Genomic DNA, 27,223 nt, shown 5'->3' with positions numbered 1-27,223 from the left:
TGGGAAAAGGCATTAAGTAGAGGAAATACATTCCTTATGTTGTTGAAGGTAAATCTTTTACATTTCAAATTTAATCCTTAACACAATAAGCTGTTTCAATAATAGTTGGATGGATATTTTGTTGACCTCACTTAAGTATCACTTGTCACTTCTGCCCTAGAATGCTGACTACAGTCATTTTCAAACTATTGACTATGGTTTGAGGTCTATGGATCAGAGTTAAAAAAACATGTAATCTAATCTTTTCTTTGTGTTACCAACTTTAAGTAAACTAATTTGTCAGAAGCACCCTGTTAATGATACATTTTCAGTATTTGTCTTAAGTGGCTTTTAGTCAATAACATTACTGTGCTGCCTCCTCCACGGCAGACACAGAGGAACTTGGAATAGAATCCAACAGCAGTGCAGCTAAAGGAACACATACACAGGAGAGCACAGAAGCAGAGAGAGAGAGAGAGACAGAGAGAGAGAAGGGGGGGGGGGGGGGACGGACATAGAGTCAGCCTCTAGCCAGAACAGCATCTCAGTGACTAACCACTAACTCCCTGTAATGCAGCAGAACTGACGATCGGACCAACCAGAGGTAAGAATCAAAGAAAGATCCAATAACTCTGTCTCGTACTGTTTTCTGCAGGTGCACTAGCAGAACACAGCATGTGTGTATGTGCATGTAGGAGAAAGAGGAAAAAGAGCAAAACAGAGAGGAGAGAAGATATTGTTATGTCAGGCTAGAGGACAATGTTATAGGGTTTAAATGCTGTCCTGTCCTTGGCGTTTGAGAGCCCTTTTTGTACATGTGTGTGGAATATATTACATTTCTATGAGTTGTTACAGTTTTCCTGCTGTGTGTGTGACCACAACGGCTTCAGCGAGCTGTGTCATTGCATCTTGTCAGTGTAGTCTAGCGCCGCAGTCCCCCCACCCCCCACCCCCAACCCACCCCACACACGCTTACTCCCCACTGCCACCTTCCCTCTCCCTGTCCCACTACTTCCTCTCAGAACGATTCTGCATGATCTAAATAAACCTCCTCAGCACTAGCTGGGCTAATGTGGTGGACAAAATTTATAAGGGTTGGGGGCTGTCATATTATCATACAAGAAAATGTTTTACTTTTACACAATCGGACACTGAGCAGCACAGTGGTGAAGTGGTTAGTGCTGACACGTTCTGGCTAGAAGTGACTACAGTTATCCAGTCTTTTCTTTGCATTTTCTCCTTGGGTTTGTGTGGGCTTTTTTCCCCCTGCAACCCAAAGATATTGTTGTCTGTCTTCATCAGCACTGAGATAGACTGGAGACCTGTCCAGGGTATATCCTGCTGTTTGCCCAGTGACAGCTGGGATCGGCTCCAGCACCCCTACGACTATTAACAGTATAAATGTTTTAGATAATGCATCAGCAATCAAACATCATCAGCAGAAGACAGGCCTCACATAGACCAAAATTACTATAAATCACTTCAGTAAAAGGAGTTTCTCTCCAAAAGTATAAACCAATATTGAAAACGTAACTGGTGTTAACTGTCTTGGAACATTTAAGTCTTTTTCTTTTTTTTTAACTCTTAAGTATGACGGAAAACTAAAGAAAGAGCTCTGTGTTGGATTAAGGTCATGGTGGGGCTTTGGTTTACTGTTAAATTAATGAACTCTGTCTCTGGAGTGTTTTTAAATTATATAGATATTTGAACCTCTCTTTTAAAGCTGCTTCCACAGCGACATCACAATGGACACACACTAAGATAAGCCCCTAAAAAGACCCTTGGACACAATTTAAGTCTCAATGGTGCATCAGCAGTTTCTTCCCCTTCACATTCCAGAACAGCAATACTGTCCTTTTCTATTGAGATTTTCCAGTGATTGCAGCAACAGTGCAAGACTAAATGTTGTATACATTCCTGTTCCTATTAGTTGAAAAAAAATGTAAAGGCCACACCTCCAACCATTCAGAGTAGGGATTCATAAATGACGCAGATTTATGTTAATAGCTATTGCAAACAATAGAGGACAGAAGGCAAACTGGTCTTTTGTAAAAATGGACTTAGATCAATTTGAAAAATATCGGATGAATAAAATGTCATGAGTTTAATATACAATAGTGTAATGTACACTAATGTACACAAGTATTTATAATATTCAGCCATAAAGGTCTTAGCATTATGCAATACCAACTGCTATAACCAACCAACAAACAAGCTAAATGATATTGGCTGCACATAAAAATATACTGTACTTAAGTGTTGGGAGCATTTAAAGTGAGCAAAAAGACATGTTAATGATGTTTCTATCTCTGGACTGCCGTTGTAGTCAAGTGATAGAATTTCTTTTTTTTGGATGCAACACACAATTTCCCATAGCTTTGGTTTTCTATCATGCTGTGCTTACTGTGCACGCTGACCCCTCACTGAAATCAGAACATCTCCCGTGAGGATGCCTCTTACGATCTCCCGATGTATGCTACATGTGTGAAACACATGCATCTTTGAAGTTCAACTTGTATATCTTTAGAATATTCTTGAACCTCCTAAATGTTTCACATTAGGTCAATGGAGCCCACTGTTGCTCATAGAGAGAAAGACGTTAGAGTTCAACTTATATCCCTTTGAAAGTTGACTTTGGCTCCAAGTCTAATCATTCATACTATCCTGTTTCATTTGTTGATTGCTCTCTTGTGGCCACATTCAGGGAGGTTGGCTGCAGTCCCATGGATCTTCAACATCTTTGTTGTAACAGAATCTCTTTTGAGTTTGATTGTATTTTTTTGTTTTGTAAACTAGGTGTCACCATGTTTAACACGGTTTATAAAGTCATTTGCATTGGACCCAGAAAGGGGCAGAACACTGAGGTTTGGAAAAGCAGAACAGTTTTATTATAAAGATAATGAAATGAATGAATGAGGGTGACTGGGGTGGCAACATGGGACCGGAGAGGGAGGCGGAGGTGGCCGGGGAGCAGTAGGGAACTCTGAGGGGAGAAAAAGAGGCAGAGGTAAATGATCATAAAAAGCATAGGCAGGAGTGGAGACCTTACTGTGGGCAGAGTGGTAACGGAACTCCAGCAGAGCCCAGGAAGGACCGGAGGACCGAATGGCAGTAGACCAGGAGGCCAGATGATAGAAATAACTAAAGGTGACTGGCAGAAACCAGGAGGGCAAACAGGAAGAAAACCCAAACAAAGTACAACTGAAAGGCAAGTAGCAACAAAAAGAAGTAGCAACAAAAAAATACAGGAGAGAAGGCAAAAACTCAGACCCTGATAAAAGGTTAGTGCAAGACTTAAGTAAATAACTTGAGTACAAAGAGTACAGAAATTGCTCGTTAAAAACTGAATGAAACCAGCGTCCTCTGGGACACTGTCACCAAGCAGGGAGATAACACTCGAAAGACAACAAGAAATCTCTAGAAGACTAACCAGACTGGGAACTCGAACTAGACCTTAAACGTAAATTCTTTCAGGACCAGAGACAGACTTTTCCCTCAGAGGGTGTGAAAGACGATCTGGCAGATAGGGACAGGTGAACGGGACATATATGTGGAGGCAGCAGGTGAACAGAATGAGACTGATTGGAGATCAGGAGAGAGAGGAGAGAGCTGAGAAGGAAACAGAGTGGGGAGGAGAGTACTGATCACCAGGGCAACACGAATCAGTCTCACAGCCGTGACAGTGTTAGATCCAGGCTAATGGTACATAGTAAGCTGTTTTTGTGCGTAATTGTTTTGACATGATCTGCTGTAAATAGTATGTTTTTTACATATTAATGCAGCTGTCTTCTCCTATAAAGAAGAGACAAAGCAGTAATTAAGTAGCAACAATATCACTGTACACAAATGTCTCAGGAAAAGGCCACCTCCTAGCCACACGTCAAAGTGTCATATGGCAAGATTTTCAAGTTGCCACTATCATGAATTAAGGACCCAGAAAACAATACAGCCAGTGAGTGAGAAGCGGTTATCAAGAGAAGCGCGTTCACGCAGCAGGGGAACTGGAGGGAATTGGACACGAATGTTGGATCTAGGGGAGAGAAGTGAGAACACTGGAGTGGATGCAGAGAATAAATGACAGGAATGAACAGTAAGAGGATGATCTAAAAAACAAACTCAGGGAAAGGCCAGGCGAGGCAAACAGAGGAGGACAGGAGAAAATGGACAAACTCTTCAGGAAAAAAACAATAGGGGACAAACCAGACTAGCAATACAACTTGAGGAAAACAGAAAGACGTTCTGGCACAGAGGAGGAGGTGAGTGAGGTCACTCACTCAACTCGAGGAAAAAAGAAAGAAGTTCTGGCACCTGCTGCTCTGTGCCTGAACGTCTTTCTGTTTTCCTCGAGTTGTATTGGCAGGGTAACACAGATCAAAGCAACGACCGTGACAGCCCCTGGTTGTGACCTCTTTACTAAGTCTGCCAAATGACTAACGCAATTTATTGTAAGAGCAAAGATCCAAATTTTGAATTCTTAGTAATCAATTAAAAAAAGCTAGTGATGGCCATAATAACATGATTACAATGTTCACATGCTTATTAGTCCAATGTTATATCTGACTTTTATAATTCAATCAGATTAGTTCAACTAAAGCATCATTAAACCTGACAGTTAGTTGGCGCTGACTACAGTGCTGTAAATACATAGTTACGTAATCTCTCTAGTGCTATTTAAATCACTCATTTGATGACAAAAGACAACAGTAAAGAAAGTTTACATGCATCATAAATAGGCATCCTCTTCAGAAACAGATCCAAAAAAATGCACTCTTAGTAAAATTACTGTTATTAACAAACCCAAGTACTCAAGTACAAGTAAAGTGAGGCTGAGTCTTTCAGACATAAGGACGGGACACAATATCACTAAAACACTACTTGGGCAATTAGTTCAACAACTTATAATACTGTTTTTCAATTAAAAAATGCAAAGAATTAGGGGGTTTCATCATCTACAGTACCTAATATCATTGAACCACCAAGAACCCATAGAACTCTCTATATGAAAGGAACAAGAATGAAAATAATTTTTGAGTGGTTGTGATCTTTAGGCCCTCAGGCAACACTACATTAATAAACAGACCTAATTCTTTAATGGAAATCATTGCGTTTACTTAGGAACACCACTAACACCATGGAACGTCAGTTAAGCCTGAGCTCTAAAATGAACTGAGGTAAAGTGGAAAGCCACAACCTGAAATTCAGTTTGTCCCAAGAGAAGAGGGACAATGTGACTTGTTCAGTGCACAGTTCAAAAGTCAGTATACTGGTGGGGGGCATTAATGCACACAACAAGAGTAATAATAATCATAATCAGGTTTATTGGCCAAGTATGGTAACACATACAAGGAATGGGCTTTGGTTGTTGGAAGCTCTGAAGGACATGTGTGTGTGTGTGTGTGTGTGTGTGTGTGTGTGTGTGTGTGTGTCAGCTGTTAATGAGTTTGATGGCCCAAGGTAAGATACTGTTCAGGTTTTGACAGACAGCACTCTTTTAGAGGGTAGAAGTTGGAAGAGGTTGTGTCCAGGGTGAGAGGGGTCTGTGATGATTTGCCAGCTTCCTGGATCTCAATATGTACAATAGGATTGTCCTGGAGAGTGGGCAGGGAAGCACCAATGTTTCTTTCTGCAGTCTCTTCCTGTCCTCTTTGATGGCTTCTGTTGCTGTGTGTTTGTGTCACCAGAAGCTTTGACAGCTCTCTTCACAGTAAGATAAACTATGAAGCATATTTCAGCTAAAAATATGTTGGAAAAAGTTATATATTATAGCTTTAAACAGTTGAGGTCATACATTGACCTGCCTGCTGTCCAGACCTGTAACTCACTGAAAACATTTGGCACATTATGAAGGAAACATTACAACAAAGCCGACCCCAAGTTATTGATCAGCTAAAATCCTATAGTAACGTAAAATGCTTACTTTGCAAATCATTACATTAACTGATATTTTATTACATAAAATTAAGCAGTGTTTCATGAAAAATGGTAGTTTGAAATAAAATCCACCACTAGAAGCAAGTTTTAATAAGTTTTAATAATGCATTTATTGTGTCCAAAACCAAACCAAAGGGTTTCTCGTATTTTCACTAAGTTCTGTATCTCATTAAAACACTTTAAGGGTAAAACAAGCCATTAAAAACAAGAACAAGTCAACCCACATATTCAGATTCCACAATACATTATAACACCAGCCAGCAACATGAATACAAGGCAACAATTTAAAAAGTGAAGATTCACTCTCTGTATATTAACCAGCTCTGTCTTTGAATAGTAGGATAGTTACTGTCTGATTTTTTATTTATTTTTTTATCAAGAGTGGGAGCACAGTGGTACTGACTCATTTCCACCACTGAACTGATAATGTATATTAAAATCAAAGTGCTGTCATCAGTAATTTTAAATGTGCTTGTGGCTCTCTGATGGTCACTGAGCTTTGTCTTCTGTCAATGTTGTATTATTAGTCTGCACAAGGTGGAGCGTAATGAATTCTTTTCTTTGGTTCCCCTGTAATTATGTATTTGGTGTTTGTGAGATTGTTAAACTGTCTTCAGTATCAGTGGTAGCAATTAAATGAAATTATTGTCCTGTAGAGACAGTGGATATCGGTGAGTGGTCATTAAATATGCACATTCACAGACTGCAGATATTACTTTCTGGTGGATTGAAGGTACTGCTGCCCTCCACCACTCACTGAATACAGTAACTTGAAACAAAAGAAATACAAGTGACAGCAGAACATAATGTAATAAGTCTAGGTATTTTCTCTATTTCCGTTACTTTAAACACAACACATAAAGATAAATCTATAATTAAATTGCAACTGTTAATGTTACAAATTTTAGCCTTTACCCTTAGAGTATTTTTCAAAATCAATGAACATGTCCCACAGTAGTGTGGCCACGGCACACGAACAAATGAATGATCTGAATCAATTTCAAGACCTTAATGGTGAGGTTAATGTTCTTAGTGTGTGTTTCATTGTTTCAGGCACCATGGCTGCTGGACTAAGGCCAGTGATTTGGCTGCTGTTTGTTCTGTGTTGTTGGCAACTGAGTACAGCTAAAGAAGGAAAGTCCACAAAGAAGGGAAAGAAAGGCAAGCAAGTTGTCTGTCCATCGTAAGTACATATATTGTAATGTTCAAATTCATTTACTTTTTATTAACTATGTTTTTCTCCTAATATTTTGAGATACATATGTATTGATATACATATGTATATGGCCAAACAGGACAGACTAGAGTCCCAGACATGTGCTCTCACATCTGTGGAGTGATTTGAAAACTCAGGCTTCAGTGCTAAAGACTTAATGTAGTGTTAACAAATGGTATTGTCAGGTTGCAGAAGCTGAATGTGTTAGGCATAAAAGCAATGTATGAATGTAATAAATGGACTCCAGGCTGGTGACATGGCAGAGAGTTTCACCTGTTGGAACAATTTTGATAGTGTTGAAAGTGTCAGACCTAATTTGCATGTAGACCCTATTCGGATAAACTAATTACAAATTCTAAATAGACTAGGTACGTTCTCGCATAAAAAAATATCAAGTTACAATAGCAGCATAAGCAAAAAAAATTTAACAGTTTTGCACAGGTGTTAATGTTAAAGGTAATGGAACAGCTGTGTAAGGGTGAGCCACACAAATCTTAGAGTGATGCTAATGTTCTACATCTGCCTAGTATCACATTAACATTTCACTCATTGTGTGGCTTACTTGAACTTTATTTTTATGTTATATTTAAACAAATTTACACAGTTAAAAAAAACATAAAATTTGTAAAAATAGCCAGAAAAAGTGTAAAGGAAGTGACATAGCTTTTGTCTGACAACCAGAAGGAAGTCATGCACCTCATGCCTGGGACCCTAAGTTTTTCTGGTTAGCTCACACACCTTGGGGGCTGAGAGATAAACAAACATGGCAATACCCATTCAGCGTGGCCTTGTTTGCTAACAAACAGGTTCTACATGAAAAAATAACACCTACCTTAATGCAGGTATGCAAAGTAACATAGTATTTTATTACAATAGTCTCTAAAGGATGTTCACAACAGAGCCTGCAGGCCTTGGCCTATCTATTTGCAAAAGTAAACTAGGTAACAAGATGCAAGCTTGACTAGGGGATCAACATTTACAACCATACTTATGCTTGACCTGCCGTTGATCCACATATATGTCACCCTTGCGTGTTGCTTTATAATTTAAGACTCCAGTGTAACCAGTACAGATAATCTACTTTATTTCACTTATGCATTTACAGTTTCTTGGTCTATTGGGACCCTTTATATATTTCTACAAGCTGATTCCCTTTTTGCATAAAAAGAAAACTCTTAACTGCAAATCTGTGAATGTAACAATGTAGATAGGTTACTCCCATGGGAGTGGGTGTGTGTACTGTAGTGTAAGGTAGTTACAGATGTGATCTTAGTCCTTCTAACTGACTTAGTCTCCTCAATCTCTAATCGTAAGTATCAAACACATTGAGATTTGACATCCTGTAGTGTAAAAGGACCAGTGATGAAACAGCCAAAAGGGAGGGAAGTGTTACCAAACAGATGTTTACTTGCAGCAATTTACTGCAACAGCCTCGCGTGAGACTAATAATAAAACTTCATTTCCAGCAAACAACAGCACACCGAAGTGCTACAAGCTCACATGTTAGCTGACCATGACAGGCCACCTCCATGTTTGTTTTGCACTGACGTCACGTTTTTATTTCTGTGAGATCTCAGTTTCCTAAAATCCTCACTCCAAAGTTCTTCAGTTCTTCTTTAGCTGTATGTGCTATTATTAGAGATCCCTTTGCTTAAAATAATGAGGTGGGTCAGCAAAAGTAAAGGAGACAATAAGGTACGGTATTTAATCACTGTGAGTTTTAGTGACAGCTTCTTTGTAGAAGAGAAAATATGCTCATTGCTGCATATTAACTCTACTACCTGGACCAGTGGACCGACTGAATTGGTTCACTGTGTTCTGTTAAATTAAGTTTCCAGCAGTCACACTGTGATGGAATAGCTCAAATGTGAACTCCTGCCTCCACTTCATCTTATCAACTGCTAAAAACAAATATTTCGCAAACTGTCATGTCAACTACACCTTACAATGATTGAGAATAAAAAGAAAAGATCCTTTTAGTTTCTCTATGTGAAGAACTATTTTAACTACTCAAAGTGAACTTGACTTCGTAATGACTTTAGATGATGAGAAACTAGGAATGATTTTATATTACCCACAACATTATGCCTGTTGTCCAGTCCTACAGCATTGCACACTTTTAAAAATAATGCTGCAACCTACTATATGATGTTATATTACAGCAAAAATGCCTTTATTTCCATTGTTTTGAATATGGATACAAATACTCTTTTTTCCAATGAAAATTACACTTAACAGCCAGTTGTCCCCAGAGGATTTGGCCCAGGTTCCTGCTAACTCCACCTCCAACATCCTGAATCGACTGATGGTCAGCTATGACCCAAGAATAAGGCCTAACTTTCAAGGTAATGCTACAAACGACACAGGTAAGGGATTTTTTTGTATTAGAAAGACAGTGGCTACAAGACCAGCTGCTATGTTTCATGTGCACAAATCCAATAAAGTAGAGTATTAATATTCTAGTTCAGTATGGCCACCTGACCCTTAATGAGATTCAAATTTATAAGTCTAACCGTTAAAGTTGCAGGAGTCACAGTTTGTTTTGGATAAATTTGCTCAACAGAAAATTTCCAGATACAGTCGGGTAAATCTAATGCATTCTAATACTACAGCTAAGGTATAATGTACTACTTGAAGCATAGTGCAGAAGCATTTAAGGGTCATACAAAGGGTTTGTCCTTGTCAGATGGGATATTTTGTTGTGTACCTTGCTGCTATCAGTCTCCACGTGCGTAAAGCTTCCTCTAGGTTCAAGCTGTAATCCTTAAATTTTCTTTCCAGAATAACACATTTTATTACTACGTTACCAATAGCAGCTTTAATCATATGTTCTTGTGTAGTGAAATAAAAACATGTTTGCCATATAACCTACACTGAAAAGACTAAGATCGCTGCAGTGCATCAAGTACAGAAAAATGTTCAGGTTGATAGTGTTCATAGTAAAATAATTCAGCCTCAACAACAACAAATCTCCAAAGACAACAACATCAAACTCATAGACATAATAAATTAGAATCACACATGAGCCAGGGAAACATTTCCTGTTTAACAATTAACTTTGTAATGCAATTTTCCATCGATTTAAACAGCCCATTGGAACAATGCTGCTGCCTGTGATTTGAAATATTATTCAACAGTAGACACAGTTGTAGGAAGAAGAGACAAAAAAGACGACGAAAGAAAGAGAGGGAGGGAGAGAGAAAAAAGAGAGAGAGAGGGAGAGAGAGCGAGAGAGCGATGCAAAGCAGAAGGCTGAAAACAGAAAGAACATGAGGAGTGTGTGTGGTTGATTTGCTCTGTGAAGCTTCAAGCTACAGCCAGATGTCCTTCAGCTCTCTGACTGTCCCACTCACTCCACAGGACTTGCACAGTTTACTCCAAGAGCTACCATGTTGTTACTGTTTGCGTCAATAAAGTGTCAAAAATTGTATTGATCCTACCTTTAGGTTGTTGAGTGTACTGTAAATACATAAACACACGCAAAACATACATACTGTATGAATGTAGAAGAATGTGACACCTCAAATATAATCAAATGAATCAAATGCATCTGAACCATCACCAACTGCCCCTGCTTCTCCCCGTGTGGCTGCTTGTACTGGGGCCGGCTCTGAACAAGCAGATCAGAATCTCACAGATGGGTCAGACAGACAGAATAAATTTGTAGCATTACACACAAAAGACACTGAGCTAATGAAGCACATTAGCGCGCACACACATGCACACACACACACACACTCACAAACAAATGCAAAAGCTTAGCTGCACAACTGACATAATAGAGCCCCTTCCTCTTTTCCTTTTGTAAATCCTCTCTTGTCCCCCATTCTCTCTCACGTTTAACTCTTCACGCCCGTCTACACAACCACAAGTGAACTTTTATGAATCTATACACAGGCAGAAAGTGTCACGGCTAACATTCTGGTGACAGTAGAAATGATGACAGACTGCCTGAGAGACCCCACTTCCCATCCCTCCATGGTAGGTAGTCCCCAGGGATTTTAAATGAGACATCAACACAAGCTTCATAACAAAGACTGGACTTTACATTTCACATTATTTGTTTTAGTATTGACTTTGAATTCAACTATTTAGTATTAGTATCTTATGATAGTGTTTTGTTTTTTGTAAACAAAAATAGAATGCAGTTATTGAATTAAATGGTCTGCAATTAAATAGCACTTCTGCCCTATTGGTACCCAAAGCACTTTATACTGCTTCTCATTCACCCATTCACACTCACAGTCAGACACACCAATGGGGGAGCCACTATATAGCTGGCCTACACTCACCAGGAGCAACTAAGTTTAGGGTTCAGTGTCTTGCTTAAGGACACTGCTTGCTTAAGGAGCTGGAATAAAACCAACAGCTCTGGGATTAGTGGACAACTGCTCTACCTCCTCAACCACAGTTGCAGTTATAAACTGTGTTCACTGACAACAGTTTTCAGAGGTCTTCCTGAGCCCATGCAGTGATTTCAACTAAAGAATCATGTCTGCTTTTAACGTTGTGCATCCTGAGGACCTAAAGATCACAGCCATTTAATAATGGTTCTGCAAAGTATCTTAGGTGTTCCCAGGACTTCACACTTCTGGACAGATATCTCAGATGTTGTTCCTGGAATCAGGTTTTTGAGAATGACAGAGCTAAGATCCTGTTGGACTTCCAGATACAGACTGACAAACTGGTAATAGCCAACCAATCTCAAGCGAAAGGCAACATCAGGAAGAAAGAACACAAGAAGCTCGAGAAATAGCAGGAATCTGAGGCGTGAAAGAGGAGTTAGAAAAGATGTGGAAAGTGAAAGTGGAAGTCTTACCCTTTGTACTAGAAACACTGGGGGCAGTGGCCCTCAAACTGGGAGAGTGGCTTGAGCAGATTCCAAGAACAACATCTGAGATCTCCAGAAGTGTACAGTCCTAGGAACAACTAAGATACTGTGCAGGACCCTTAAGCTCCCAGGTCTCTGGTAGAAGACCCAAGCTTGAAGGAAGGAATAAGGACATCCCAAAAGAAGGAGCGAATGAGGAATTTCTTTTTTATATATATACTTTTGTATACATTGTTCATTTTTGTTAAAAAAAATCTTCTAATGTATAGGATACATTATTTTAAGTTTATTACATTGCTTCCTTTACACTGAATAGGATTGGCACACAATTTCATTGTACATTTGTACAGTGACTGCTGCACTGCTCAATATGACAACTTTGATAATCCCCGAAATTTGGGACACTTTAAAAAAGGTGTTTTTCTACCAATTATAAGTCAGAGAGTAAAGAAGAGATGTTTCTGTTTTTATTTTTATTTTTTTGGAATAGTTGAATATCAAATTGCTTTAAGTTTGGCTTGTGTGTGTATGTGTTTGTGCGCATGTGCGTGTGTGTGTGTGTGTGTGTGTCTGTGTGTGTATGCATTCCAGGTATCCCTGTTGAGTCCAGGGTGAACATCTTCATCAACAGCTTTGGATCCATCCAGGAGACCACTATGGTGACACATTCACACACACCATAAACACACTTAATGTTATTTTTAAAAGGTGAAATTTAGAGTTTCTATATATATATAATGGCTTGAAATAAGGCACAGTATATGGCGATGAGCAGTTTGATGAGAAGTTTTGTATTTAGCATTACAATGAGCAAGTGGTGAAATTCTTAATACTGTGTATACTTCAGGACTACAGAATCAATATATTTCTTCGTCAAAGATGGAATGACCCCCGTCTGCGACTTCCTACTGACTTTAAGAGTGACGCGTTAACTGTTGACCCCAAGATGTTCCAGTGCTTGTGGAAACCTGATCTTTTCTTTGCTAATGAGAAAAACGCAAACTTCCATGACGTGACACAGGACAACATTTTACTTTTCATCTTCAGGAACGGAGACGTCTTAATCAGTATGAGGTAGGCACACGAATTTTGTGTGTTCTCATCAATATGATCTCTGGCCTGCTTCGTTATTTTGGACAGGCCTGACAGATCCATATTTCAAACTAGTAATACATTTCAGATGTAACAGGTAGTACAGTAACTTTTATCTTACTCCTGATCAACCCTGTGTGTATGTGTGTGTGTTTGTATTTAGGCTGTCAGTGACACTGTCTTGTCCCTTGGATCTGACACTCTTCCCAATGGATACACAGCTGTGCAAGATGCAGCTGGAGAGCTGTAAGTTCACACACACATTTCTATCTTTGTAGTGAAGTCTCATACAGTTTTTTGAAGATGTGAAAAGAACCTTAAATACGTTCTCACAGGGATTATATCACAATCAATTTCTTCCACACAACCAAAGAAAGACATGTATACTGACACAGAGAGCGCATTTGGTTACTTTACGTTTGAACATAAATAATAAGGCAGCCGCTAACTATTGACAGACTAAGTACAAAACAAGTGCTTTGTTTTGCTTATAAGTCATGTCTCAAACTTGGGCTTGAAGACATTTCTGCTTTGACACACACTTTTACAGTCCAGCAGCTGCAACATCATATTTTCATTAATTTCATTAATTTCATTTCATTAATCATATTTTCAGTTTAACTCAGTGCTGCACGTGTGTTTTTTCCTTTCTCCCCACCATTCAGTCTGCTGCAACATAAGTACACACACATACACAAAACAAAACAAAAGAAATCCAGTGTTTATTACTCATGTTTATTCTGGGTCTCCATGTATTGGTGAATCTCTTGAGTCCTAATTAGACATCTCATGGACCATTGTAACACATTGCTTCATAGTGCTGTCCTATGGCTCCTTAAGTACACCTTTAGGTTTTAAAGTCATGAAATAACAAGCAATGAAAGACTGAAGGGAACAGCAGAACTGGAAAATAGTGGCTTACTCAGAATAATACAGAAGAACATTAGGGCCACCATACAAAATTTAGTTCTGACTTTTCCCACAATGGATTCAATTTAAGTCAAAGGTCTGAAACAAATGTCAGAACTTTAATTCGTTTTTATAGTGGCTTCTTTTTTTTTGTTAAATAGACGTAATATATTCGATGCTATTATTCTACACAAAAGTTGATGTGATAAATATTAATACATTCTTTATATTTGTTTTAGTTGGCTATACAACCAGTGACCTCGTGTTCATGTGGCAATCAGATCCAGTGCAAATGGATGAGATTGCTCTGCCACAGTTTGACATCAAACAAGAGGACATCAAATATGGAAACTGCACAAAGTACTACCAAGGAACAGGTTATTAATCTCAACTTTTATGTGCTGATAATATGAACAGAGTTTAAAGAAAACTTTATATTTAAATGGAAAATGAATGCTTCAAACTAAAAATACAACCCCAACTCTAAAGAAGTTGGAATGATGCGTACAACATAAATAAAAACAAAATTGAATTATTTGTAATTCTAATCAATTAATATTTTAAATACTCTCCTAAAACTCCAGTACCTGGTCTCCTCACTTCCCAGACATTTACACATAGTTTTTAAAAGAAAAGGGGATGCTACACAATGGTAAACATTGCCCTGTTATAACTTTTTGGAGATGTGTTGCTGCCATCAAATTCAAAATGAGCTAATATTTTCCATGAAATGGTAAAATGTCTCGGTTTCAACGTTATATTTTGAGTAAAATATGGGTCGATGAGATTTGCAAATCGTTGCATTTTGTTTTTATTTAGGTTTTACACATCAATTAATTTCAATTCAATTCAACTTTATTTATATAGCGCCAATTCACAATAAAGTCATCTCAGGGCACTTTACAGAATAAAGTCAAGATTATAAAAGATGTATATAGAGAATCCAACAATCCCCCCTGGAGCAAGCCATAAGCAACATTGGAGAGGAAAAACTCCCTTTAACAGAAGAAACCTCCAGCAGAACCAGGATCAGGGTGGACGGCCATCTGCCTGGACCGGTTGGGGTGACTGAAAAGTGAAGAGAGAAAAGAAAAGAGCAACAAAAAGCAACAACAAAAATATCGGGCAGGTTGGTAGGACCAGTAGCTGCACGCTGGAAGACACACAGCTTCAAAGCCGGGGACACCTGCAGAAATGGACAGAGAGAGGGGGACAGAGAAGGACAAAGACAACTACAGGAGAAAACACACTGACATTAATGGTATACAGCGGTGACAATTGCGGGATGAGAGGAGAGGAGAGAGGGTCAAGAGGAGGAAAGGAGCTCAGTGCATCGGGGGGTGGGTCCCCCAGCAGTCTAAGCCTATAGCAGCATAACTATAACTAACTATATGCTTTATTAAAGAGGACGGTTTTAAGCCTAGACTTAAAAGTAGAGAGGGTGTCTACTTCCTGAATCTGAACTGGGAACTGGTTCCACAGGAGAGGAGCTTGATAGCTAAAGGCTATACCTCCCATTCTATCTTTGGAAATTCTGGGAAGCACAAGTAGGCCTGCATTTTGAGATCTAAGTGGTCTACTGGGATGATGTGGTGCTATGAGGTCTTCTATATATGATGGAGCCTGACCATTCAGAGCTTTATATGCAAGAAGCAGGGTTTTAAATTCTATACTAGATTTAATGGGAAGCCAATGGAGAGAAGCTAGTGAAGGTGAAACCTCATCTCTCTTGATAGTTTCAGTCAGCACTCTTGCTGCAGCACCTTGGAATAATTGCAGGCTCTTCAGGGAGTTACTGTGGCATCCTGAAAGTAGGGAAGTCCAAGTCCAAGTAGTAGTAGTAGAAGTCCAAGTAGGGAGTAGTCCAACCTAGAGGTAACAAATCCATGGACCAGTTTTTCAGCACCACTTTGAGACAGGATGCTCCTAATTTTGGCAATGTTCCGTAGGTGGAAGAAGGCTGTTTTAGAGATTTGTTTATATGTGAGGTAAAGGAAAAATCCTTGTCAAAAATAACTCCAAGGTTCCTTGCAGTAGTACTGGAGGCCAGACTTATGCCATCTAGAGTAACAATATGGTTAGAGATCATATTTCTTAGTTTGTTAGTTTTGTCTGAGTTTAGAGTAAAAAACTGTGGGACATCCAGGCCTTCATGTCTCTTAGGCATGCTTGAAGCTTTATTAACTGATTATTTTCATCTGGTTTCATAGATAAATATAGCTTGGTATCATCAGCATAGCAGTGGAAACTTATAGACTGTTTTCTAATAATGTTCCCTAACATCGTCTCAACTTTTTTGGAATTGGAGTTGTACTTTACATGTTGTTCATTTTGTTCTCTCTTTACTCTGAACTCTGGTTCAGTGCGTAGCTGATGTCCAGCTTTTTTTGGTGTCCAAAATCGTTTGGCCAAATGTCTTCAGTACAATGGATATGGGATCTGGTTGGTTACCTCTAGTCCATTTCCAGTGGCTGTTGTTTTGGTTTATAGATCGGTTTATTATTTGTTGTTTATTTGATTTTGATCTGGTAGACGCTGTCTCCAGTGTTCAGTCACTTGTCCAGGGCTCTTGTTGTGTTCACCACAATTAATCTCACAGGGGGCCCTGTCCTAAAGGTGTACCAGCAGAGAGAATGAAACTTATGTGCCAAGTAATAATTCCTTGACAGTAACACAAAGTCCCCTGCAGAAGTATTGGAATGGCTAGAACATTTATTTGTTTCTGCTGCACAAAAAAGTAAAAGATTCAAATTTCAGCTTTTATTTTATGGGACTTTTACCTGTTTACATTAAACAACATTAATTTTGATTAATTGAAATACGTTATTAAATCATTAATTTCTATCAGTCAATAAACACCGTCAAGAAAATACAAAATACAGTAAAGCTGTCAGTATCTCTGTATCCCATGGGAATAAGACAGAACAAAGGCTGCTCCTCTCTGCAACTGCACTTCTTTGAGATGTCCTGTTGAAATACTGCAAAATAAGGATTTCGGAAAATAGGGACGTTTGATCTGATGATTAATTCCTGTCTGCAGGTTTTCCTGCATCCAACTGGCTTTGACATGCAGGACTTACTGTGAGCATCTAGACTCTCAGTATGGGACAGCATTTGGACTTTATCCTTTTGTCAGTGAAAAACAATTTTTTTTCACTGTATTGTATCAGATTTTTATTTTATTTTTTTCAATACTGTTCAAACACATAAAAAGCTGAACACTGTAAATAAAATACCGAAAAATGAAAAGAAACCATTTCAGTGTATTGAGTGATTGAGTGTATCAAGCAACAAAAATTTTACAGTGTTTTACATTTAGTCCATTTGTTCCTGTCCATCAGGCCACAGGTTCTCATCAACATCACATTGACTGTTTACCTCGTCTTTCGTCAGAGTAGCTTCTTTTATAGAAGGATAAGAAATAATCACTGATTGCAAATGTTTGTGTAGGTGATAGCACAAATATTCATTATGGGAGTCATAATTTTGCAAGTAAGATCTATCAGCTGAGAACGTGCTTTTACCTTTTGTTAACACCCTTAATTTGAATAAGTTTTGTGTGTTAACTTTAAAAAAAATGAGGTAAAAACTGGAGGAGGTAATAAGACAAGACAGAAGCTGATGATAAGGATCAGGTGGATCCTAGTTTCTTTTAAAACATCTTAGCACTTGAGAAAAACTGTTGGGAAGAATAGTCCTAGTTGTTCTCAGCATATCTGTCCACTTGCACATCACCCTGAGCTCCATCTCTGTTTGCTTGTTTCTAGGATACTACACCTGTGTTGAGGTGATCTTTAAATTACGCCGGCAGGTTGGTTTCTACATGATGGGAGTTTATGCTCCAACACTGTTGATTGTCGTTTTGTCCTGGTTATCATTCTGGATCAACCCTGATGCCTCAGCTGCAAGGGTTCCACTGGGTGAGTACCATAAATACACATCTATGATGGCTGTGTTTAAGGGCAACCAATTTTCAACTTACTTTCTAGGGCTTTAGTTTAGTTTAATTTAAACTTCCTACTATAAGCAACAAGATGGTATAATCTGAACTGAAAGTTCCTCCAATTGATGTCATTTGAAGGCATTTTTCAGCTAGAAGTAGAGAGACATTGTAATATTTTAATAGGAAATCAGAGGAAAGTTTTATGGCATCCACTTACATGTACCACTCATACTAAAACAGAATTCTAGCATTCTAGCTTATCTGGTACATCCTTACAATATTTCTTAGTCTCAGCGTGATTCTATTTGTTATCATTTTCACCTCAGTGGGTAGTTAATTTAAATCTCTGCACAAAAACATGTGACAAATTGTGTCCTGTATGGATTTAGAAAAGCACATTTTATGGATCAAAATTGGCCAACCCAGTATTGTATGGGACTAGTGGCACACACTCAACTAAACTGATCTATAACTGATCCAAATGTCATCGGGCGAGAGGCGGGATACTCCCTGGACAGGTCTCTAGTCTATCTCAGGGTCAACACAGAGAGACACACACAGGCAGACAGCCATTGAAGTGATGTATCCTACAGGCGGAGTGCTCGGGTCTGCCTGACCCTGGCATCGTGTCAACCGCCGACAAATTCAAAAAGCTGAGGTGAGACATAATCAAGAAAGAGCCAAGTCTAAAAGTCCATAATGAAACATCTGACATCACAACAAACTGAGAGGGTGGAGCACTACTCTCCCTGGGAAAAAGATACATTGGATCATGCTGTGTTCGATCTCGAGAGTGAACAACAGACACGTGACATTATTTTCGAACCCGGGTCAAGTTCAAATGCTGAAATGAAATGATGATGTGTCCAGCTGTGCAGCATACACCTGTTTAAGTCATTCTGAGGCTAATCACCTTCCAAGGTCTGGACAATATGTGTGACTCATTGTATTCTCAGGGATGAGAACTTTCCTGCAATTTTGGGGAGAACTTTGTTAACTACCAGTAATAACATTGTTGAATGAATTTTTCTAATACAATTCATAATAATCCAGTAATAATTATTCAAATGGAGACTTATTTTCATAGACTCCTGCCTATCTGTTACCTCTGCAGAAATCCTTGGAGCCAAATGAAAATTGAAAATTAGACTCTTTTTTTATAAGAAATTGTCAATTGACCAACATCGTAAAGCAACATCCGCCAGCCCAGACAAATTACATTTTTATGAAAGGTAAAAACTTCCCAGCTTTTCAGTGGCCACTTTATAATCTGTCTGAGGTAGAGACACCTTCACAATGTCCAAAATGCCAAGACTTCAAATTTGGCTCCTTTCCGGTTTGTGACGCCAAATTTTTTGTGGTTGCGAGTTAACCCAGACAAATCAATTCAGCAATTATTATTGCAATTAATAAGGTCCTCTGGGCTGGTGTCTTTCTTTCTGTATTCTACCTGCCTATTATAAATTGTAATAATAAATGCTCAACTGCACTGAATTGCTTTGTCTGTGGGTTAAAGCTGGGATTTCAGAGCAATGCCCTGTTGTGTTGTGAGAACAGTCTTGCCAGGTGCATTTTGATATCTTTGCTGCCACTGCCAGGTGTAAACATGTCACATTTGCTAATGATGGGGTCAAGAAATATTAAACTGGGCATAGAAAAGAATCATCCCTTTTGGAAGTTTTCACTTTTTAAAATTTTTATTATTTTACATGGAATCATGTTTTATTTAATTTGACTCTTTTTTACAAAAAATAATCATACCCAAATGAAAACAGATGTCTACCAACTGATCTGATTGAATTAAAATTTATCATCAAAATATTTAAATAAGTGAATGCATAAAGATTCACTCTTCTAAAGCATCACTGGTACATCCAATTGCTTTCTAAAGTCACATAGTTAGTTAAATGGAGATCACCTCAGTGCCGTAAATGTGTTTAAAGGACTGTAGTAAAAATCCACCTGAATCTAAAGGATCCAGTTACTGGTGAGTCAGTATCAAGACCAGAATGGTCACAATACTGCAGAACGTGTTGGCATGGTCCAGTTGGCTGGTCCAGAATGAGAGTCTGGTCAAAATGTGAATAAGACTAAGGTTTCTGATTTCACAGATAAAGATAAGCAGTCTGTGTTTCCTGCACCTTAATGACAAAACTGGGGCACAAGAAGCTCATAACATTAAGACTATACAATTTGTAGCACTTTACACAATTATGTACAATAGTTTAGGGTCATGGTTATGAAATGCATGATTAAAAATATTAGGTATGAACAGATCTGCTGGTAGTGCACAGGCAGATATGAGAAAAAAAGTCCAATCTCCTCTTGCCACTCCCCCCAAGGCAAATGGTCGCCCACCCTGAGCCTGGTTCTGCTGGAGGTTTCTTCTGTTAAAGGGAGTTTTTCTTCTCCACTGTTGCCTAGGGCTTGCTCAAAGGGGAATTGCTGGGTTTGCTCTGCATACTTGTATAGTCTTGACTTTATTATGTAAAGTGCTTTGAGAAGACTTTGTTGTGAATTGGCGCTATATAAATAAAGTTGAATTGAAAGTTTATTAGAGCAAAATTTGTTTTAATGAACTTGACATTACAGATTACTTACACCACTATAAACTGTGTACTCAATTATTATTTTTTACTAGTGCTTACTTTAAACACATTTTAGCTTTTTTGACTGTTGATAGTCATTTTTGTGAATTGCACTCCTAAAAGACCCCTGTCCTGCTGATTACCAGAATCAAGTGTGAAACAGTGGAGAGGGCAGGGGTTGGAGAACAGGCAGAATAGGTGCTCTTGAGGATTCATGCATCTTACCTGGGCCTGCACTGTGGATTTTTTATGTCTCATCTTGGATTGCTTTGTCTGAAATGGTCCTGCTGCTTTAGAAAAATGGTTCTTAACTGTAATGAAATTTTAAGGTGAGTTAAGCAATTAACAGGTCTAGACAGGTGGAGATTCTGGTTTTATCAAAGTGGAGCTTGGAGCAGAGTTTGCAGTTGTCCAGGACTGTGCCTTAGTGCAGACAGACTCCAACTCCTCATTTGTTACTGGATGGAAGCAGATCAGCTGACTGGGTGTGACTGTGACAACATTGTATAGTAATTAAAAATCTGAGATGTGTTTCTTTAACCAGAAGTGTTAAAGAAACAACAGACTGCCCCACCGTTAGTTGGTGCACAAAGAAATTTAACAGATTTTTCATGAGACTCTGCAAACAGTTGTCAGTTTGTTTCTAATCAACCAGTTCTAGCAACAGTTTTTACTAGAAACTGTAGAATTATTCATCACAAAAATACGTATGGTGCACATGAGCACTGGGGTTCCTGTTTTTATTTCGCAACTGAAATCAAGCCATGTCAGTAGTTAATAATTTTGGCCCAAAATCAGTTCGGTTAATGCAGATGCAGTAGTAACTCTTTACCTCGAGATGGCCCTTTAAAGAGGTACCAAAGTAAGGAAGAGGCCTTGATTACAGAACATGTAATTATTAATTATTCTTTATTCTGTCAGGCTACCATGAGCTTTAACCACAACATGCTGACAGCTGGAAAAGAAAAAATATATATACATAATGTAATTGCACTGTCTGATTCCTCTATTCAACAAAAAAATGCAACAACAGAGTGACTACCATCATTCTTTAAATAGACTAAATAGCTAATTACAAGATTGAAGACGAGTGCGATCTGCTAATTACGGTTAACATACAGTTTGATAATTTAATTACTTTTGTCAGTTTTAAGTTATTTCAGTGAAAAGTATGGATTTTTGTTTGTTTTGGGGAAGCGTGTCAGCAGTTTCATCACCTGCTGGCACAGGCTATGCCAACTGTGGACTGTGGTCCCCCTCCACACACTGGGGTGTACAGTGAATCACTAAAAAAACAGACTGGTGCGGCTAAGTTGTTTTCGAATGTTATTTAACAAGATATTCTGATGCTGATGGAACACATTCTAATTAATAAATTTGATTTAAAAAAAAATCCAAGTAGGTTTTATGCGCTATAAGTCTTTTAGTTCACTAATACATATTCCGTCATATGATGACATCAGTGTGTTAACATCTGTGTGTTTTTAGGTATTTTATCAGTCCTCTCTCTGTCCAGTGAGAGTATGTCCCTGGCATCAGAGCTACCAAAGGTCTCCTATGTTAAGGCCATTGATATCTGGCTCATTGCCTGTCTACTGTTTGGCTTTTCCTCCCTCGTGGAATATGCTGTGGTGCAGGTCAGTTCTGACATAAACACACCCACACTTGCATACAGCTGTACATGCACAACACTTCCTTCTCTGCTCTTGCCTCAACAACAACTAGCAAAACACATCAATTCACCTGTGATTACTGGATATAACGTATTTGTATGTGATAATAAAAAGAAGAATGTGGTGTTAACATTTATGTAAAGACCTGTTTCCCAGCACAGCTACTGATGTTGGAGAGGATTCTCAACTCAATGTCACATCTTGCACTGGATGTATGACCATTTTGTTACAGAAACCATTGAAATGAAAATTCAATCATAATGTAAGATTCTCTGAGAGTTATGTGAAATATATTTCATCCGAGGCACAGACTCATGTCTGTGTTTCTAATATTTTTACCCACACTGAACAATGTTCCACACTAGGCATTTTAATTAAAAACAGATCCAAAAATAGATCAAACTCCCTCCAAGCTGCTTTATGGAACATAAATAAACATGATTCCAAGAGAATCATGCCAAACATTTCACACAGCAGTGAAACACTGTCATTACATTTTAAATAAAAGCTAAATCTGATTAAGATCTACATCCGATTTTCTATCTACACTCAAATGTAATGATAACAGAGAAACTGGAACCCTCAGTGATCGACATATAAGGCCCACTACTTCTTCTCTGTATACTGTATAAATAATGTGTATGTTACAAATGAGAACTGTAATACACATTTTTATGATGTACAAACTCCAGAAACACACAAAATGTGTATTTCAGAAGAGCACAAACACTGATGAACACAATACTGTAATATTCTGAAGTGCTGCCACTGTACATGCAGTAAATTATTCCCATGAAAGCCATAAATCCATCTTCCCCTTTACTGTAAATATTTTTTACTTTCCATCTCTCTGTGATTGTTTCCCTCTCTTGTTCTCTCTAGGTGATGCTGAACAGCCCCAAACTGATTGAGGAGGAAAAAGCCAAAATGGCCACAAAGGAGAAAGCTCTGAAAGAGAAAGAAGGAAAGAAACCTTTGAATAAAACCAACAACACATTGAATGGAACAGGTGGAACACCCATACATGTCAACACCCTGCAGGTAAACACAGCTGAGATGATCATTATTAGAGTTAAATATATGAAATATAAAAACATGACTAAGCTTATTTTAAATAATAGAGGCTTGTTTTTTATTTTGAATTTTGAGGAGTAAAAATGTTCTCCACAGTAATTCCAATTCCAGTTATTCATTGGCTTCAAAGGTTAAGAGGGGAAGATTTTTCTCTCCAAAAGTGTTACTTTTTTTTTTTTTTTTGTCCTTTCGTCTTATCCCGTGAGTTCAGGGTCGCCACAGCGGATCATTGTCCGCATGGGGATTTGGCACAGTTTTTTTTTTACGCCGGATGCCCTTCCTGACGCAACCCTCCCCAATTTCTACCGGGCTTGGACTGGCACTGCACAGCTGGGGAGGGGAATGGGCTGTTAGGGGTTCAGTGTCTTTGCCCAGGGACACTTCGACATAGAGCCAGGGCCGGGGATCGAACCACTCGCCTTTACCAACTGAGCTACAGCCGCCCCCCTCCAAAAGTGTTAAATCAAAAGTCCAAAACTTACTGTGTATTTACTTTTCTCCAAATGCTGTTTATCACATAAACTTGGGTGCAAAAGTTTGCAAACCCTTATTTTGAAAGGGCACACATATTTTCAAATTTTCTAATGTAGTTAGTACTAATGTTGTACTAACTAAAATTCAGATATTAATTAAAATACATTTTTAATAATTTATCAATTATTTATGCAAACTTTTACGCTTTTGTAATTTTCATTTTCATTATTTTACTATAAAGCAAGAAAAAAATCTTAAAGAAAAATGTTTTGGAGTAATTTGATCGTATCTGAAAGCCTTGTACAATTGAATCTTTCAGCCCACAGGTAAAACATGGCCTGTTTGGATCACTCCGTTCAAATATAAATTCTGTTACTGATTATCATCAACACATATGCTAAAGGGTAGAAAATCCTGTGCACCACAGAGTGTATTGTGTGAGGCAAATGTGAGGAGCAGGATTAGATGTAGAGATGTACAAGAGAAAAGAAAAAAAATTAAAAAGTGTTTCCTCCTTTGTACAAAACATGCATAGGGGTGAGCACTTGTGACAAACATGACAAAAACGTCATGTTGTTTCAAACAGTTAATGGTAAAGTAAAAACAATAAATAACCACAAACTTGCTTACAACCACAGGTATAACCTTTAGAATATTTAATTCATTGATCTCCCATCAGATAACCACTTATTAATAATGTGGCTCACTGGAGCATTGCATATTTTCAAAAAATGACCAACATACTACATGCCTGCATAAGACAACTGTGGAGCCTGCAGGGTTTGTGACATCTTCTGCAGTAAACATAAATGAATCGTAAAATAAAAATATGAAATTTATCATTTTGAATGATATGACTGAAGAGAATGGTATTTTCTTCCTGGATTCATTGTACCTTGTTGTTACAGTTGGTTCCTCCAAAAAAATTACTGAAGGTTTAAAGTCATGAATGCATAATACTATAGAGGCCTTATGATGCTCCCTTGGGGGACTCCAAGGACTAGAACACTGTTAGACAGGGGGCTTTAAACAGGAAAATACCTTCAGTGACATCTTCTCCTTTCTTTCTTTTAACAGGTGGTTGAAACCCGCTGTAAGAAAGTTTGCACCTCCAAGTCGGACCTTCGATCTAATGACTTTAGCATTGTCGGATCTTTACCTCGAGACTTTGAACTTTCCAACTTTGACTGTTATGGTAAACCAGTTGAAGTGACAGGGGCCCTCAAGTCCCAAAACAAAGCCAACAAGAAACCCCCACCACCTAAGCCTGTCATACCTGCTGCTGCGAAACGCATTGACCTCTATGCAAGAGCCCTCTTCCCCTTCTCCTTCCTCTTCTTCAATGTTGTCTATTGGTCGGTCTATCTCTGAGAAAGAGGAGTATGGACTGGAAATAAAGTAGTTTTTACTGTATGCTTATAAACTGTAGCCATACTGATGTTAAAACTACATGGAACTTACTTAGAAAAATCAAAAATGACATAGAAAATCCATATGCCAAACTACATACTGGTAAAAATAAAGATTTCCAGTGTTTGATGTTTGTGAGATCAACTACAGAACCTTGGAGCTGCTTAAGCCCATGAAATGTGTAGGCACTGCATGTATGTCCCTGTATGATACAATACAAACTAAATCTTGATGTTATTGCACCTGTATAACTAGGCTGTGCATTAGAAATGCTTTTATTCAGAAACATCCAGAAACATATTACTTTAGTAAAGCTACAGTATGGGACTGAAAGGCCAATGCTACTTAAATGTGTCATTCATTCAAAAAACACAAAAATTGGATCCCTATGTCACAAAACTATTTTTTTATTAAATCATTTTGAATAACATAACAAGATATAACAAAATGTTTCTCATGTTATATGGGTATTTTCTTCAATATGTACTAAAGTATGTTTTATAAAATATTAAAAACAGAGACAATTGGTACATAGTAATAATAAGTAAAATGACCATGATAACATGAAAACTATAATACAGGAAGGATCTCCGATGAACGAGAAAAAGGCTTGTTAGAACAAAACTATAGAGCTTTATTTATTATTTATTTATTTATTTTGCACTCCTTGCAGCTGACAATGTTTTGAAAAATTAATAACAATGTTTTAGTTTTACCTTTGTATTTCATATGGACATTTTTGAGATTTTCATAACCTATTTTTTTAACCATTGCTTTTCATCCATTTCATCCATGTCCCATGCATTTCATCAGATTCAGGAGCTGCTACTGACTGTGGCTAGTTTCTAGTATTACAAAAAACTTTCGTTAGCCAAAGTAATCCACACTTTACTCAAAGTTCTGGTTTTGATGCTAGGTAAACAATAAAATCAACTTCCATACAGTGCCTCTAAAAATACTGATATATATATATAGATATATATATATATATATCTATAGATATATATATATATATCTATAGATATATATATATATATATACCCCTTTTAGTGAGAAATAGCACCTCATTTCAGCAATTCACCTTTGTTCAACCAATCTGTGAATTCTGTGCAACCTTCCAATTCTGTCCATTCACCCCAACTTTCTCCAAATATGACCCAGACTCTGCTGTCCACCAATCCCTTTACATATTTTACAAAGCTGCTGATCACAGCTTGTCCATGCTATGTGGTGTTACTGCCTCAGGGCTAAGACACACCAAGCTGACGTCAAAGAACTGGCGCTGACGAAGACCAACTGCTGCGTCAGCTTACATCGCCTTTGCTTGGGCTGGCAAATGATGCTTGTAACACATCGTGAGATGCGGACTGATGAGCATGTAGCACTGCATGTTATGTCCTTGCATGAGACAAAGCGAAAGCGGAAGACCTGGGGCTGAATATATTCTATACAAGTGAAGCAGCGTTACCTCACTGTTTTCATACTACTCTTGCTTACCACAAATAGTTTATAATTAATATTAATTGAAAATTTTTAACACACTTGTACTGATGTCTTTAATACCGCCGTCTCTTCTCATGCGTTGATTCACTAAGCTAAACAACCATTTACAGTGGTTTCACTTACTGAACAGCTGATGCCAACTGACATTGATTCAACATGTCAAATTGGCCCAAACGACAGCCCAACGCTGGCCGACAGTCAGCTTGGTGTGTCTTGGACAAACCTGTATGAAAAAGGCTAAAGATAGGTCCACGTACAACAAGAAGAGAAAAAATATCTGATTTCCAGGCATCTGGTACCCCACTATAAAACTTCTCTGAATGAGGAGGTGTAATAGTTACTGCTGAAGTTGTTTAATTCCATGATGTCTGCAAAGTGGGGGTACACTGTGTTCAATGTTGTGGTGGAACGTAAAAAGAAAGTCATCAATTCACACTTTATAAAACAAAACACACCCAGAGAATTGCTGAAGCACGGGGACAACAGACAAATCAAATCCCAGAGATAAACGCTGTTAAATGCAAAACAAAATTTGGTGTTATATTAAATAAGTAGGTTAATGGTAACATTGGTGTCGAATAAATGACAAAGTGAGAGAGA

At 38.2% G+C, this 27,223-nt stretch overlaps 1 protein-coding gene across 2 annotated transcripts; it reads left to right on the top strand.

The window, feature by feature from the left end:
• The first annotated feature begins 465 nt into the window (after positions 1 to 465).
• LOC137124330 (glycine receptor subunit beta-like) lies at positions 466 to 27,223 on the top strand. 2 transcript variants are annotated; one of them, XM_067499193.1, is made up of 11 exons: positions 466 to 583; positions 6,964 to 7,093; positions 9,365 to 9,471; positions 12,549 to 12,616; positions 12,805 to 13,031; positions 13,213 to 13,295; positions 14,198 to 14,335; positions 17,726 to 17,878; positions 21,978 to 22,126; positions 23,045 to 23,203; positions 24,788 to 27,223. In XM_067499193.1, exons 2-11 carry the CDS (start codon positions 6,969 to 6,971, stop codon positions 25,079 to 25,081), a joined length of 1,503 nt encoding a protein of 500 aa, XP_067355294.1. In that variant the 5' UTR covers positions 466 to 583; positions 6,964 to 6,968; the 3' UTR covers positions 25,082 to 27,223. The 2 variants fall into 2 exon arrangements, with proteins under 2 accessions (XP_067355294.1, XP_067355293.1); XM_067499192.1 differs by having other exon boundaries at positions 9,365 to 9,492.

Source organism: Channa argus, chromosome 3 (genome assembly GCF_033026475.1).
Source record: "Channa argus isolate prfri chromosome 3, Channa argus male v1.0, whole genome shotgun sequence".
Classification (NCBI taxonomy): Eukaryota; Metazoa; Chordata; class Actinopteri; order Anabantiformes; family Channidae; genus Channa; species Channa argus.
Note: the sequence above shows the minus strand (reverse complement) of the source record. Positions and strands in the feature narration are given on the sequence as shown.